General features: G+C 45.0%; 1 protein-coding gene across 1 annotated transcript; it reads right to left on the reverse strand.

Moving 5' to 3' along the window:
* Positions 1–260: 260 nt before the first annotated feature.
* RAB35 (RAB35, member RAS oncogene family) lies at positions 261–15,274 on the reverse strand. The gene is made up of 6 exons (XM_027714140.2): positions 15,054–15,274; positions 11,347–11,397; positions 10,465–10,588; positions 3,674–3,798; positions 3,461–3,585; positions 261–2,909 (listed from the first exon to the last, which is right to left on the reverse strand). The coding sequence occupies exons 1-6, from the start codon at positions 15,220–15,222 to the stop codon at positions 2,781–2,783; spliced, it is 723 nt and encodes a 240-aa protein (XP_027569941.1). The 5' UTR covers positions 15,223–15,274; the 3' UTR covers positions 261–2,780.
* Between the last annotated feature and the right edge of the window lie 41 nt (positions 15,275–15,315).

Below are 15,315 nucleotides of genomic sequence, written 5' to 3' on the forward strand. Positions count from 1 at the left end.
AGACTTCTTGTTGAACAGAAAGACAAAAGATTACAGCACAATCACAAGCATCACGCAGAAATAAGTTACCAGTTCCAGTTTACCCTTCATTCACATTTAAAACTAAAATAGCAACTGGACATTTGAAAGCATTAATTGTGGTTTTGTCAATATCCCCTCCCAGGAAAAAAACAATACAGCAGCAGAGCTCACCCCTGGCTTGCCACCCTCCACCTCCAGGTGCTGGTCAGCAGAGGAAACAGAGCCTCAAAAAAAAAAGATTTGGCAGCTTGTAACCTTTATTTTTAGTTTTTTAAAATTATTTAAAAAGCATAATTAGAAACTTTCATTACAGAAATAATCCTAGCAAACCAGTTAGACATTCCATTGCTCAACATTTAGGAAACTTCACATCAGCACCACTAGAGACACAGTCCCCACCCCTTCCAAGTGAATAGTTGTGGCAAGAGCAGAGGTAACTGCTCCTCTACAGCCAGCTCTGGGGGGAAAAAAAAAAAAAAAGAAATTCCCACTTTAAGCCAGGAAGATGGAAACCTGGATTGGCAGAGTTCAAACCATGGCCACCAAGACCTGGACTCAAAGAGGACCAACTTTTCCATATAAGAGAACACTCCAGGCTTGGGTGCACCATTTCCTCATTTTATTGCATCATTTCCAGTAAATTCAGACATTTTCTGTACTTCTGCCTATATGAAGTTACTCCCTCCTAGATCTGCACACACGCTACCACAAGAGTCCCAAAGTTAACACAGCTGGGCCCTTTACTCTGCAAGGGGTAACTGTCACAGGACAGCTCCATTCCCACGGGAAGGCTCCAGGGATGGCCCAGCTCCTCCTGGCACACACCACATTCAACACCAGAGAGCATGGACTGGTGGGAATTCAGCCACCACTTTCCACAGCCACTCAAGTCTTACAATTATCAGAGCTCACTCCAGCAGTATCATCCCAGCTCACTCTTATTCTTGGGTTACCAATGCAAGATATGTGAAGAAAAGAGACGGGTGAAGGCAGCTGGATACATATCCCAGCACCTGAACTGATTAAAAAAACCATGTGTTACACATTCATTGTTTGCATTTTGTAAAAAGTCTCTAAAGTGATTGACTGTGACGTGATTGTATGATCGGGGCTTTTACCACAACCCGAAAAATCTAAAAAAATGCAGGCAAAATAAGTGACTAAAATTTAGCCTCTCCTGGGGGAAGGGGGAGGAAGGGAGAGAAGTGGGCTGACTCCAAGCTCATGGACAGCAGTGAATCACATCCTACCAAACTAAGGCCAGCAATTCCATAGGGCCACTTACAGACACACTGAGTTATGCCCACCTTCAAGGCCGTAAAGGAAGTCATACCCTCCATGCCTTTTAGTCATTTTAAGGAAAAGTTATTTTTTAATATTATTTAGGCAATTATTCAGGTGCTGAGCATGTCCTTTCAGCCCAGACATTTGATATTTTAGTTACACACACATACACTCTCCACCTTTAACTACATCTATTCAGGCTGAGGAGCTGAGCCCTTGTTTTCCCAGAAAGGCCAACAAGGGCCAGGAAAACATTGAGCACAGTGAGCCCAGTTTGTTTCCAAGGGTGATCCTCCACCACCACATAACCCAAGCAAGCAAGCTTTCCATTTCTTTGCATTAAACAGCAGTCCTCCTTCCTAACAGAAGAATTCTGGGAATGATCCTGCAGCAGCTTTCATATTCAGACATCAACCCAGAACAGCTGGATTTATTTTCATGCCTTTTCTCTCTCAAAAAACAAAAGCTTTGCCACCAAAATTCACATTCAAGTTCAGATTGCCTATCTGTGGACAGGGAAACAAGGAGAAGTTTGGGTTTTTTGGCAGAATCACATGAATTTTGTTCTTCTCAAAAGAAATGGACCCTCACTTAGGACACTGGCAGAACCAGAAGCAGAGGTCAAAGAGTTAAACTTTGCTTTAAAAAAAAAAAAAAAAAAAAAGGTTTTATCCAAATAAATCCCACTTCTGCAGGTCAGTTTGTTTTCCAGTATCTTGATACAAACTACAGGAGAGCACAGGTACAGCTGGGCTGCAGCACAAGGAGGTGAAACCCAAGGATCCAGCCACAAATCTGGACCACGGCAAACTGAAATTCAAGGCCCCAGCAGCAGCACCAGCTGCCAGCCCAGGGGCTGGTGAAGTGAAACCCCAGGCTCCAGCAGTGACACCTGCAATCCTGGTACCTAGAAAAACACAGCCTGAGCCCCAGTAAAAGCCTGGGACTCCAGGAGAAGCCAGAGGCCCCAGGGGCACCAGTTGCCAGCCTGGAGCCCAACAGAAATGCAGCCAGAGGCCCCGGGAAGCAGTCGCTGCCAGCCTGGGGCCACCTCGAGTTAAGAACTTTGTACTATTTCTTTAAAAAGATGAACTCTGCAGTCCATGATTGGTTGACATTAAGAAGGCAGAAGCCAAAGCGACAACAGGGAGGCGAGGCTGGTTAAAGCAATATACATTATATACAAACTCTTGGGTTAATTAGTCCACTTGGTAGGCAACGTCCTTCTTGTCTACAAGGCGCACTGGAATGAGCAGGGGAGGAGAGGGGGGCAAGATTCCATCCGATACCTTCTTGGCACTGAAGTGGTAAGGTGCCAGCGCCTCTTGATAGAAAACATGGAGAAAAAAATAATCTTTAAATAACGGCACAAAACTGAGAAAGTCCTCCCAAAGCCTGCCCCAGTGGAATTGCCCGAGTCTAGCTGGAGGGGCTGATCTGTCTGAGAGCAGAGTCTCTGCAGCAGGGAAAGGGCATTAGCAGCACCTCTTCTTCCTTTTACTGTTCTTCGTTAGCTTCACCACATCGTTCTGTTGCTGCTGTTGCTGCTTTGCTAAGTTTTCTTTCTTTGCTCGCAGGACAAGCTCTGTAATGCAATTAAACATCTGCAAGAGAAACAAGCGCGGTCAGAGCTCCCCAGAACTCGGGCTGGCTCCTGTGGGGGTGCTGCTCTTTTGAAGAGACTCCACTGCTCTAGGTATTTCAATCATGCTTCAGAGATCTTCCCCAACCCACTACAGGCCAAGAGGAAATCCAGTACCTTCCCAACCCACTCCCAAGATAAATTGATAGCACCTCTATCCCCTTTTCCAAATCAGTAAATAAAAACAGGTCAGTTTGGCAGCTGAGGCCACGAGTGAAGACTGGGCAGTCCTACCTGCTACAAGCATTCTCCCTAATGACAAGTCTTTTCTGAGACCCTGTCTAATATGTGAGCACTGCAAAGCTACTGAAAATAGCAGCGTGGGCTCCTTCATTTCGCTTCCCCAACTCTTCCAAGCACAGCTGGATGTCTCTTTTTGACATTTTACCTACTCGCAACTCGTACAAAGCACTTCATCTTTTCTTCCTCAATGGGAAGAATGTAATTTTAATTTTTTCCCCACACCACTATCCCCAAATGGTTGTATCTACACTCCTCTGAATATTATATTACCTCTTCCACATTAATATTTTCTTTGGCGCTGGTCTCAAACAATTGGATCTCCATCTGCCCAGCAAATTTATAGGCATCTTCTGTTTCTACCACTTTTCGCTCTGGGTCATCATTCTTATTCCCCACTGGAAAAGGAAAGGAAAGGAAAGAAGAGTCAGTTTGGCACTTTGGCAGGTGAGCCCACTGAATGAGATGATGTAACTGATTATTTACCTAGTATCCGGCAGACATCGTCACAATTTTGATTAATTTCATGCAACCACCGTTTTACATTCACAAAAGATTCTGCACTTGTTACGTCGTAGACAACAATGACCCCATGTGTTCCTCTGTAATACCTGTGGAGCAGCAAAGGACAGTAAATGTTAAGCTGGGTGTCACCTTCTCAGCTCTTTTACTTAGCCTCCATAGGATTCCTAACAAATCCACAAGTTACAGCAATCAAGTGCCTCCATTTTCTTTCAATGAAGACTCATTTAATTCTTTTATAACAGCTTGATCACATGCTATTCCTCTAAACCTACAGACCTCCCTGCTCGTTCAGTCTGTACAAGTAGGTTTCAAAGTCCAAAGACTGATAATAACTTCCTTGCTCAGGTTGTCAAGACCTTCAAATGTTCATATTGTCTTCCAGCTCCGTGGCCAAAGGCAGTGCAACCCCAGCATGTCCCTCAGAACTGGCTGTGATGTGAACCCTGGTGCTGTACAAGCCACATCGAGTTTCTGCAGTAATTTTGTTATTTGTGAAAGATCACTTACAGACTAAAATTTCAGCAGATCTCCAAATATACTCAACCCTCAATCACAGCTCTCTTGAGCTCACAAAAATTTCTGTCTTGTTGAGCGACTGTGTTCTGATCACACCTTCCTACTCAACAGATCGACTCCATATGTGCATTCACTGCGCTCTGCTACCTTTAGCCATTAAAAATAAGCTTCATTTCAGTTTATTCCCATTAATCTTGGGCAACCAGCACCTTTAAAAGACGATGAGCAACTCTGATATGCAAGAAAAATATCTGAATTCAAGTTCCAACATCATCACCTGCACGAACCTACAAAAGGCAGGCAGTGTGTGCACCAGGAAAATGCTGTATGAAAAAAAGCAAGCTCCACCTTATTGGTTTTCAGCCACATTCACAAGGCTACCAGGTATGTTCCCTACTGCAAAGTAGGCAACTTTGCCCCCCACCCCAAAAAAAAAAGTAATTAAAACAGTTGATAGTGAAGTCTTCACCAGCATCCATTTTTTATGTTATGTGTAGCTTCGTTCTTTTCCTTTCCTCCTCTCCTCTTTCATATGTACATTAAAATTTTTAATAAAACAAATTCAAGAAACCAGCATATAATATTGAGGATCTTCCCTTAAATTTTGACAGTACTCCTAGTCCTTGCTCTCTTACCACATGTAGCACTCTCCCTTCCACTGCACTTCAGGGATCTCCACTGTGACCATTCTGCTCCTCTTTGATAATTTATTCCATCTCAGTGAACACACCTTTGAACCTCAAAGCCTTTGAATTCAACCCAAACACACCTTTCAGAAGATCTCGAAGCTCCAGCTCACTTTGCTACTGATGTACTTGTGAACAAATCACCATCTCCTCCCACCTCCAGCCTCATCATCCTTCTACAACAGAAGCCACCTGCCTTTATAGATCATCAGACAGATGATCTATAAAGAGAGGCACATACCACTCACAGTCACACACCTTCCTCTCCTGATCTCAGCACCCCTGGGTATCAGCACTCCTCCTTGACATGATACCTGCTCTACAGAAGTAGAACAGTCTGCTCCTACTGCTCATCTGGGCATTTGCAGAAGACAGTCAAATACTTCTCCCACACCATGTTTTATCAGTAATTTATGCTGTACATTCACTTTCCTTGGCAAGAACTAACTCAGGTAAGAATTACTTATTCCCGGCCCGTAAGAGATCCTGCACTGTCAAATGTTCTATTCCATTCACAGTCAGTTCCTTTACCAGCTTCAAAACCTGCTACAGCACTGCATTTGTGCTTTACTTTGTTACAAGCTCTACTTTAATTCATAACTTAGATCCTTTAGAGGAAAAGTATTCCATGGCCTGAATCCACATGTTGCAAAAACAACCCATCCTCTCTTGACACACTGCACACTGGTTTTGATGAATACTGTTTTGTGAGATAACATCAGAGAGGGACCAACACACTGGATTTCTCTACAGCTGAACAATAAACTAATTATCTCCAAACTCTCCCATATCACCTAATAGTCTTTTAATTCAGCAGCCCTCAGGCTGACCTACCACTTCCTCCCTAACTCTGAGCATTACATTTGCAAAGACAACACTGAGCCTTTGGAGAAGCGCGGTGGTTCAGCTACACCTACGCAGAGCTGCTTCGTTCTGCTGCGCACACCAGCGAGCCTGGTGATCCTGTCATCCAAACCAGAGGACCCCACGGAGCATCCTGCTGCTCCTACCTTGCCCACGCACCTAGATTTTCTTCTAAGCAAAGCACATGATGTCGGGGAGCAGAAAACACGCAGCCAGCACGTTCAGATCCCACTCCTGACAGGTCGTCAACACGCTCTGTTTTTGCTCCTGGGACGAGGACCGTGGGCTGGACCCGGCAACAAAGACCACCACGGCAACCAAACTCTGCAGGAGCTGGGAGCTCCAGACACAAAGCACTAATATTGCTAATCAGTTTATCAGAATATCTTCCTTTGTGCAAGACAGCAACCCCTGACTCCTGCTGAGTGCCTACCAGCACACACTGCTTCTATTTTTGGAAGGGAAAATTGTCTGGCACATCGTTCTAGAAAGGTTACCAACCCCTCATCTGCACTAAAGTGTCATTTTTCTCCATTGGCTGTCATTACCAAGAGCAATAAGCCTGAGAGAAAAGACCATGACTACCTGTCATTCTCTAACTCTTAAGCCCCATTATACACAATTTCTCTCAAAAGGCTGGTCATGCTATTTTCTATCAGTTGTTATCACTTCTGCATCCTAGATAACACTGTAAACAAGTACAGCAAAGATTCTCCAACCCCAAATACAGGACAGTACTAGAAAACAAAATCTGATTTATCCTACCCCATACTTCAACTTCCAGAATGATGCAGTGCAGAATTGCTTTTATAACAAGTTGTGGGCTTTGGCGAGTAGAGAACAGATGGGGCTTTTGGCATTCAGGGAGGAGTAGGTGTAAATTTTGTGCTTTTGGCAACCAAGAGGTAGTTGAGGCTTTGACACAAAGGAAAGAATGTCTTATTTCCTTCCCATCCACATTTTAGGGAAGATGGATACCACAGAAAAGAGAGTGGAAGAGAAATGAAGTTCTCAATCTCAGCCCCCCATTGGAGGACTGACTGATGCCAGCTGCCTCTGTATGGTGGGCACACTCTGCCATGTACCCTGCAAACCTCCAAAACCAGCACCTGCTACTGCTCCTGGTGATAAACACCTCAGTGAAATATGGAAAAAACATTATAGACCAGTCATTCATGTTTAGAGTGTCCATGAAAGTATCCTGTTGAGGTGAAAAACAAATAAACTTGACCTGTATATACTGCAGGATGCTTTGGTTGGAAGAGTTCCCTAGATCTGAAGGCTTTACATTTGGCTTTGGTGTGGAAGAGGCTTAAGAATGCCAACATTTAAGTTGGAAAAAAACACCTAAGTTGCTTACTCTACTATCAGAATTAAATTTAAAGCCTAAAGACATAAGCTTACTGCCTTTGACACACTACCTAGTAATACTGCAGACTTGGCACAGAGGATCTTCAGAAGTGGTTACCAAACTCACCGTGTCCTTTGGCCACCATCATCCTCCCCTCCAGTCTGAACACGGCCTTACTAAGCAGGAGGGAACATCTGCCATTTACTGGGGACTCCCTACTGCAAGATACCAGTGAGAAGGTTCTCATATTCCCTCTACTAAATGCTTCCCAGTATTAACATCTGGAGTTTTATCAGTTGGTTTCATGAAGCACAGCAGTAGCTACGTCAGATTTAAAAGAGACACAGTATGATTGACTACATCATTCAGTAGGGCCCATATGTTCATTTTGCCAGGAAAGCAGGTAACTGCCAAATGTGAAGGATAGGTCACTGGTTTAATCCAACTTCTTTGTTAACATTTCACTACTTTGTAGCACACATTTCCTTGCTTTTCATTCACGTAGAATTCTAACCATTTCCAAAGACTTCTGATAATCTGATTTCATACTCATCTTTCTTTCAGGTTCCTGGAAGCACATCTATTGTCACAGGTCAAACAGACCAGTGTTTTAACAGTCATATCTGGTTTACACGACACAGCAATGCTACCATCTCAAAAAGCTTATCCCTCTCTTGAACACGCCATTCCAAGGGACACCATGGCAGAAGGTCCCTCTGCTCTCACTGTTCATCCTGAACTGGCATCTGACAACTATCGTGTAAAGCTTAAATCCCTAAACCCACAGTCCTGAATCAGGACAAAGTAGTCCTGTCTGCAAGAGCAAAGTAAGTGCAGGGACTGATTGTTCATGCATCTTAATTGTTCCTGCTAATATAGCTGTGTCCTGGCATGCTAAATCTCTGGTGAATTTAAATTTAATTTGGATGACATTCCATGCCAACCAAATTCACACAGCTTGGCCTCTCCTCCCACTAGGCACCAGCTATCCCAGTATTTCCACATTTAACAGACAATAAAAACAGCTGCCTTTATACTTCCCAGTATGAAATTCTGACCTAGTTTAGTTTTCTTGAGCTTCTGCAGAATATTCCAGATCAACATGATTTCTGTTCCTTAACAGTTTTATTCTGTTTTATAGCTTCTGTAGCTGTAGTCAAGTAAAATCAAACCAGTACAACCTTTTAATGCTTCCCAATTTTCCACTGTTAACTTCCTACCACCTCTACCATTTTGCAATTCTAAGTCCAAACAGCAGTACTTCCAACCTATTACTGTAATTACCAGATGGGCTCTAATTTCAGGCTTGCTTGCCAGCCTTGGCTCAACATCAATCTGAACTCTGCCTTTCACTGTAAAGGGACTTCCTGGCCTACTGTAATAATGAAGGAACACCTTTTATATTCAGTGTAAACCTCAATCTAGTCAAAGACTAGATAGACTACTACATTCTGTTGACAGGGCACTCACACTCCACCCATGATTTGACAGCCAAGCCCCTTTGTAAGTACTAGCAACTGATTTGTCACTCAGTTTGGGATGGGTAAATCAGTCATAGTATTACTTTGCCAACAGATAGAAAAAAAAAAAAGGCAGAACCATTTCTAAAATCCAAAACTTATCTCCTGGTTTTATAGGGTGATATGATTAGGAATGCTGGACTAGCTTGCCAACCTAGCAGCAAGAGGAATCCCTGTGTCCATGTAATCAGCATTCCCAAAGTGTTTTCCTCGACATTTTAAATGCACTTGGACACATGAACTGCACAAAATTCAAATCTTTCTTCCCAGACTCTGTAACTACTTTAGCAGAGATAAGTCAGGAAAACTGGGGCTTTCACTACCCCCAGAATAAAACATACCTCACTTGGGTAAAAAGCTATGCAAAAGGAAGTAGTAGCAGAGTTCCAACAGGTCATGGCACAAACACCCTCAAACCATCTCAGCTTATCTATTTTAAATGTTAATAAAAAAAAAAAATTACATAAAACACTACACCAAGTCCGATGTGCAGCTATCCCCGTTCACAAAAGGAACCCTCCTTTCCTGGTGTTCCCTGTTCAGGGCTGGATACCATGGCTTTCTAAACTAGCTGGCATCAGCCCCACGACCCAGCGCTCATTAACGCAGCTCCGAGTCGAGTCAGGGAATCTGCAAACAGGAAGGCCATTTGCTGACTCAGCAGTAATTGGGGCACTCTGACTCGCCTGTCACAGCTGATGGGGCCGCAGCACCGCTCTGCTGCCTCCCCCTCACCACTTCCTTCCCAGAGCTGCCTGCAGCTCTGAAACAAGAAGTGATGTCACACACAGGAACCCTACAAGAGGCAACTGAGTTTTTTCAAGCCAAACACTTAAGAAACAATGGGAGTAATCCAGTAATGTCCGTATAGGAGCACGGAGGAAAGGGGCGGCGCACACATCGGCTCCAATTTTGCCACTTCTAGCTGTTCAGACATAACACACATGCAACCAATCTCATTTTCAGGTCTGAGTAAATTAACCAATTCATCAGAGATCCTCCTCTAAAACAGGGGCCAAAGCTGAAGTGAGTCATGAAAGACCAAGTGAAACACCTGGGTCTTTTAAGAATTGCTATTTTCGGTTAATACCCAAGGAAACAAAAGTTCCATTTCCAAGTGTACTTCTCCCTCTTCCCCCAGTGCAACAGTGAGCAGTCCCACCTTTACTGCAATCAGTTTACAAACACATTTTATTCCTAGTTCCCACTGCTGCAGCCCTGGGTGTGGTTTCTTCAGGAAGCGGAAAAGCTCTGCACACACTGTTCAAAAGGACAATGAGCTTGAATCTGAACTCCAACCAAGGAAAAGGTTAATATCATGTGGGCGTCTGCTTCAGCAGAGCTCCACACAAAGATAGCTGCTAAAACGCATTTGTCCTAAAGGAAAACTAAGTATCAGAAATCCCATTCTTCAGTCTCCAAGCTGTTCATTACTTACATGACACTGACAGAGGGTTTGCACTCTGTGCTTCTGCAGTGCATTTAATCAGAGGGCAATCTTGGACAGGCTACAGAGACCAGTTTTCTGCTATATGCAATGAAATAACTCTGGTTCTGCCATTTGGAAACTACCAGCAGAGGAATAAGTCAAAGCCACCATGGAAATGCACAGAAGAGTGAGGAAATCTGAAATCCTAGTTCCAAACCTAGGCCACAAGGCATCACCACCACAGTCAGCTGGGAGAGAAGTCCCACTGTGCAGACCACAAAGCCACGGTTACCTCATCAACTGCAACATCCAAACACCTCAACCCTAACGCTGAACTACAAGGTCTGCCCCCAGAGCTGCACGTCACAAAGCCCAGCGATACTCACGTTGATGTGATAGTCCGGAAGCGCTCCTGGCCAGCTGTGTCCCAGATCTGGAGTTTCACCTTCTCTCCATTGATCTCAACTGTCCGGATTTTAAAATCCACTCCAATGGTAGTGATGTAGCTGCCTGGAGGGAAAGTGTGGGTAAGTCAGAACTCAAGTCTTGTTTATTTTGGATGTCCCAAAGCACACTTCTGAGCGCTGCTTGGCAGCAACTCTCAGACTGGACAGGAGGACAAGGTTCCCCATATCTGCTTACTGTTTAAAATGCCTTAAGTCATGCTGATCTGTGTATTTTTATCTGCAGAAAACAGCTTTTTTTCCTAGCCATAAAGTCACTTCTTCCATGCCACCCTTAAAATTTAAAGGTCAGGGCTACAAAACAAAATTATTCTTCTTGGTGATCAAGAGTAAGCACTTAGATATCTCAAGAAACAGTAACTAGGAGAGTATTTCACTTGTGAAAATGTTGAGACAAAGCTCTCCTGTAAATACTTGTGCAAACACTGATTTTGAATACAGTCTGTTCTAAAAGTTTCCTCCCAATAAACTGGTTATATCACAAATGTAAGTGGTTTACCACAACATTGAATCAATCTAAACTCCAAATGGCTAATGGGAAGTCTGCAGAGAGTACAGCATAAGCTCAACCACCAAAGCTATTTCTGTAACCATGTCAGTATTTAAATACTGTGGGACTTTCAGTTTCAAGTGAAGACCAGACAGGATGGCCTGTACAGGCTTACACCAAGAGCTGCAAAGTTAGAAACACGATGTGTTCCTAGTACAGCTATCAGTGGGCAAATGCAGAACAACTTCTTGCCAACCAGCAGCACTGGAGCAAACCTGGAGCATTTCACTTATTGAAGTAAACAAACCACTCACCTGAGAAGGTATTATCTGCAAAACGCAACAGCAAACTGCTCTTGCCCACACCTATGACAAACAAACACAGCAAGATCTTTGAATACATCATCTTGGGTGTCAGGTAACCCAAAATAACAGTGTTTTGCCCATCCATTGCATTTTTAACTGTAACCCATGTATTTTCTCAGCAGATCATTTGGTATCATCCACCTTGACTGTTCATCTCAGCACTCTCCTCAGAGATTTGACCAAGCACAGTCACCCCAAGGCTCAGGATGCTTCTGGTAGCAGTGCAAGGGGGGGTTGTCCCTTCCTTCCTCCAGCCCTCAGCAAAACCTCCAACAGTACCTTCTGCACTGGTCAGTTCAAGAGGTCAGAGAAGAGTAATAACTAAAAGCAAGTTTACAACCAGTAGGCTTAAATCTGCTACGGAAAGAGCCAAAAAGAGGCATGTCCTGCTAATTAACAAGGGCTCAGAACACTGCTCTGAACTACTCTATTGAATTCCACTGCCCACCTCCCATTCTCTGTGCCCTGGTGGAATTTGGACTGCTCTGACAATAATCAGACCAAGACTTGGTACTATAAAGCTTATCATGGCCACAGTCTAATGGAAGTCTAAACCAAACAGGGGAATTGGGAGTCACTGTTCTGTACTGCCATCCAAAATAGGCCTGTTACACACCTAACACACCTTTCTGAAGCTGCCAAAATGTTCCACGAAACATTTCTCTAAGTGCTTTGAGTAGCACTTCATCCAGGTTTTCCATAAAACATTGTTTGCACCCTGATCACACCCTCTTGCAGGGAAGCATTTTTCACAGTGCTTCAGACAAGAACTGTAAGAAACTCATTCCTGCACAGCCAGCCAGGGGAATCTGGGTATCCAAATGCCTCCACATTGTTATCTCTGCATAACATCTCTGCTGTTAATGACCTTTCCTCCCCAAAATAAATCTGCTATGGCATGAGTAGGAAATTCAACTTCACCAGGGTAATTATCTATTAAATCTTTTCAGGTAGAAGTTATTCAAGTTAATTATTTTGATGATGTATAACTTGCAAGTTCTTCTGAATAAAAGACCTATGCAAAGACAGTGCAGAACTCCAGTAGTTTTCAGCTGCTGGCATGTGATGATAGCTACCAACAAAAAATAAAAACCAACCTAAAAATCTGCAAAATTCCAGTGAGCCAGGCCTCGTTTGCAAAGAGTTGAAACCAGCAGCCATCTGGAGAAGCCATGCTCACTTCTTATTATTACCAATCTAAGAAGGAAGGGAAAGGAAGGAAAAAAGCTTCTAAAAAAGACAGTTACAGGGTGCACATAGTCAATAGCTCTGAGCTCAACAAAGGTAGCAGAGCAGTTCCTGAACTTTAACAGAGGACTTGTTCTTCAACAGAAGCTAAACCTCTGCAAAATCCCAGTCAGCTAAGAAAAAAGAATAACATGAAAGAAAATAAAATTAAATAAAAAATGAAATAAAATAAAAATGTTTCAGCAAGTGCTATGCTTCTTGGCCTTGGCCTCCAGCTTAGTAAAAAGCAAGTAGAGATGCCAGACCCCACAGACCTGTCAGACCACACCACCTTCTCCAAAGTCAGCCGGCCCTGGGCGACGCTGCAGAGCTGCACATGACACTGCTCTGTCACACTGCCCTGCACTGCACAGCCTGCTCTGCACAGCCTGCACTGCTCCCAGCACGCTGGCAGCTCCCAGGGAGAAGAAACCTCCCGAACTCAGGAAGTTCTCCACACTCCCGATGACAACGATCTCACTAAACAAACACTGCCTCTGACCCACACTGTTCACACATAGAGAAACCACACTCTTGGTGACCCCCCACTTCCCACACAGAGCTATTTGAAGATCTGAAGACAAGAGCCTCGGCCTGTTGAAGACAGCAAAATGAAACAAACAAACAAAAAAGGCCTGTTGCCCACACAATCAAAATTAAAAGCAAATTTCAGCGCCAGACAGGGTTTCCAAGAGCCATATTCTACTGAACAGCAGAGTGAATTAAAGAAGCAGATGCAAAGCACAGATCATCTGTATTATTTTTAAATATCTGGCACAGCCGAAATCACCAGCAGCTTTTCAGGATGACCTGTTCTAAAAACACACAAACCTACTACCCTCTTGACAGATTTGCATACAGGGGAAAGCAGATGTGCCAGAATCATCCTATCCAGTGTCAGTCTACTTCCTATTGCAGGGAATAAACGTCAATAAACAAGGCAAGCAAACTTGTTTTGTGAAAGCAGGGAGAAAGCCTTCCTGTTGGGGTTAGTAAAAACAAAACCAAAGAAAAATCAATACTCAAACTACACAGTGAGATTTAATTACAACAGAGAACCACAGGCAGCCCGAGAATTCTCACAACACTTCTTTCCTTTCACTGGATACACTGTAGGGACTTTGCTCAAGAAGACTCGGTTAAGAAATTTGATTTAATTGTTTAAAATGAAGAGAAGTCTTCCTCAGAGTTCTCACCACCCTGTTTGTCTTGCCTGAACAGTTTTGAAGCTCATCAGCAAGCAGCAGAGCTACTGTTTTACTCGGAATGCAGCATTTGGTTGTAATAATCCTCAGGCTCCCCAAACTGCCTGGGGTTTTAGCTGTTCTGAAGCTGTTGCTCTTTCTCCCTCCTTAGATCCCTCCATGCAGACACAGTTTCATGTAGAATAAACACTTTTAAATACAGCTAAAGCTTCTGAAGGTGACAACTGGTAAGACAGTGCAATTTTACACTTTCATCCAAGAGCTGTTCCTCGCTGCATGCCGGGACCTGCCGCCCCAGGACCACACCTCTGCTAAAGAGGAGGGTGGATGCAATCTTCCCCAGTTTATGGAAATTAAACTGTGAGCTACTGGATTGGTACCAACACTGAACTGGACTTGAGGGCAGAAATCTTCCCAGTCCCAGTTCTTATGTACCAAGACTAAAGCACCAGACACGGGCTGAGTTCTCAGCCCTCCAGAGCTTTCTGAAGCTGTTGCAGAAGAATTTAGGGGTCTGTTCTGAAGAAACTCAAACTACCCCTTTATCTTCTGTTTATAGATGTTTGCATCCTATACTATAAGCAGAAATACACAAAGCTACCAACTCTTCAAGGATTTATTCAAAAAAAGTGACCAACTCTAGAACTGAGACTTCAGGCTGAAGCACAGAAAGTGTCTTATGGAATAATTAAGATAACAATGACTATCAAAACGTAGTAGTTGCCACACTGGAAACAATGGTCCCTAGGGCAGCCAGCCCTTCCCATCGATCTTTAAACCGCCAGTCAGCAGGAGAAGGGAATTCCCTCCTCATCCCAGCAACAGAGTAGTGGGCGCCGTCAAAACACGCGCTTGCCAGGGCTGATGCCGGCAGCACTGCCAGTGCTGTCCTGACTTCTACGTGCCCAATCTGCCTTTTCCCAAACGCAGTCAAGCTATTTACCATAATATCCTGCGGCAGCCAGTTCCGCAGGTTCACCAGATAAAACCCCGCGAACGCCCGAGCGAACGCGCCCCCCCATTCACACACAGCGCGGGGGGTCCCGGCACAGCCCAGGAACCGGGGGTGCCCCGGGAACAGCAGCAGGAAGAGGAGGAGGAGGAGGAGGCCGCCCCTCCCCGCTTCCCCCGCGCCGCCGCCCTCAGGCCCCTCACGGCCCGAAGGGGCGGACACCCCGCCAGCGGCCTACCCGCGCCCCCCGGGGCCGCGCCAGCCGCGCTCACCGCTGTCGCCGATGATGAGCAGCTTGAAGAGGTGGTCGTAGTCCCGGGCCATGGCCGCGGGCGGGGGGCGGGTGCGGGGGGATCGGGGGGACCGGGGGGGCGGCGGCGGCTCCGGCCGGAGCCACTTCCCGGACAAACAGCCGGAACTGACAGCGGGGCCGCCGCGCATGCGCGGGGCCGCCACCGGGGTGGGAAGAACCCGCCAACTGCGCCCGCCGCGCCTGCGCCGGCCCCGCCCCCGCCCCGCCCCACGCCGCGGCTG

This window comes from Pipra filicauda, unplaced genomic scaffold (genome assembly GCF_003945595.2).
Source record: "Pipra filicauda isolate LSUMZ 115617 unplaced genomic scaffold, ASM394559v2 scaffold33_size4404698_pilon, whole genome shotgun sequence".
Classification (NCBI taxonomy): domain Eukaryota; kingdom Metazoa; phylum Chordata; class Aves; order Passeriformes; family Pipridae; genus Pipra; species Pipra filicauda.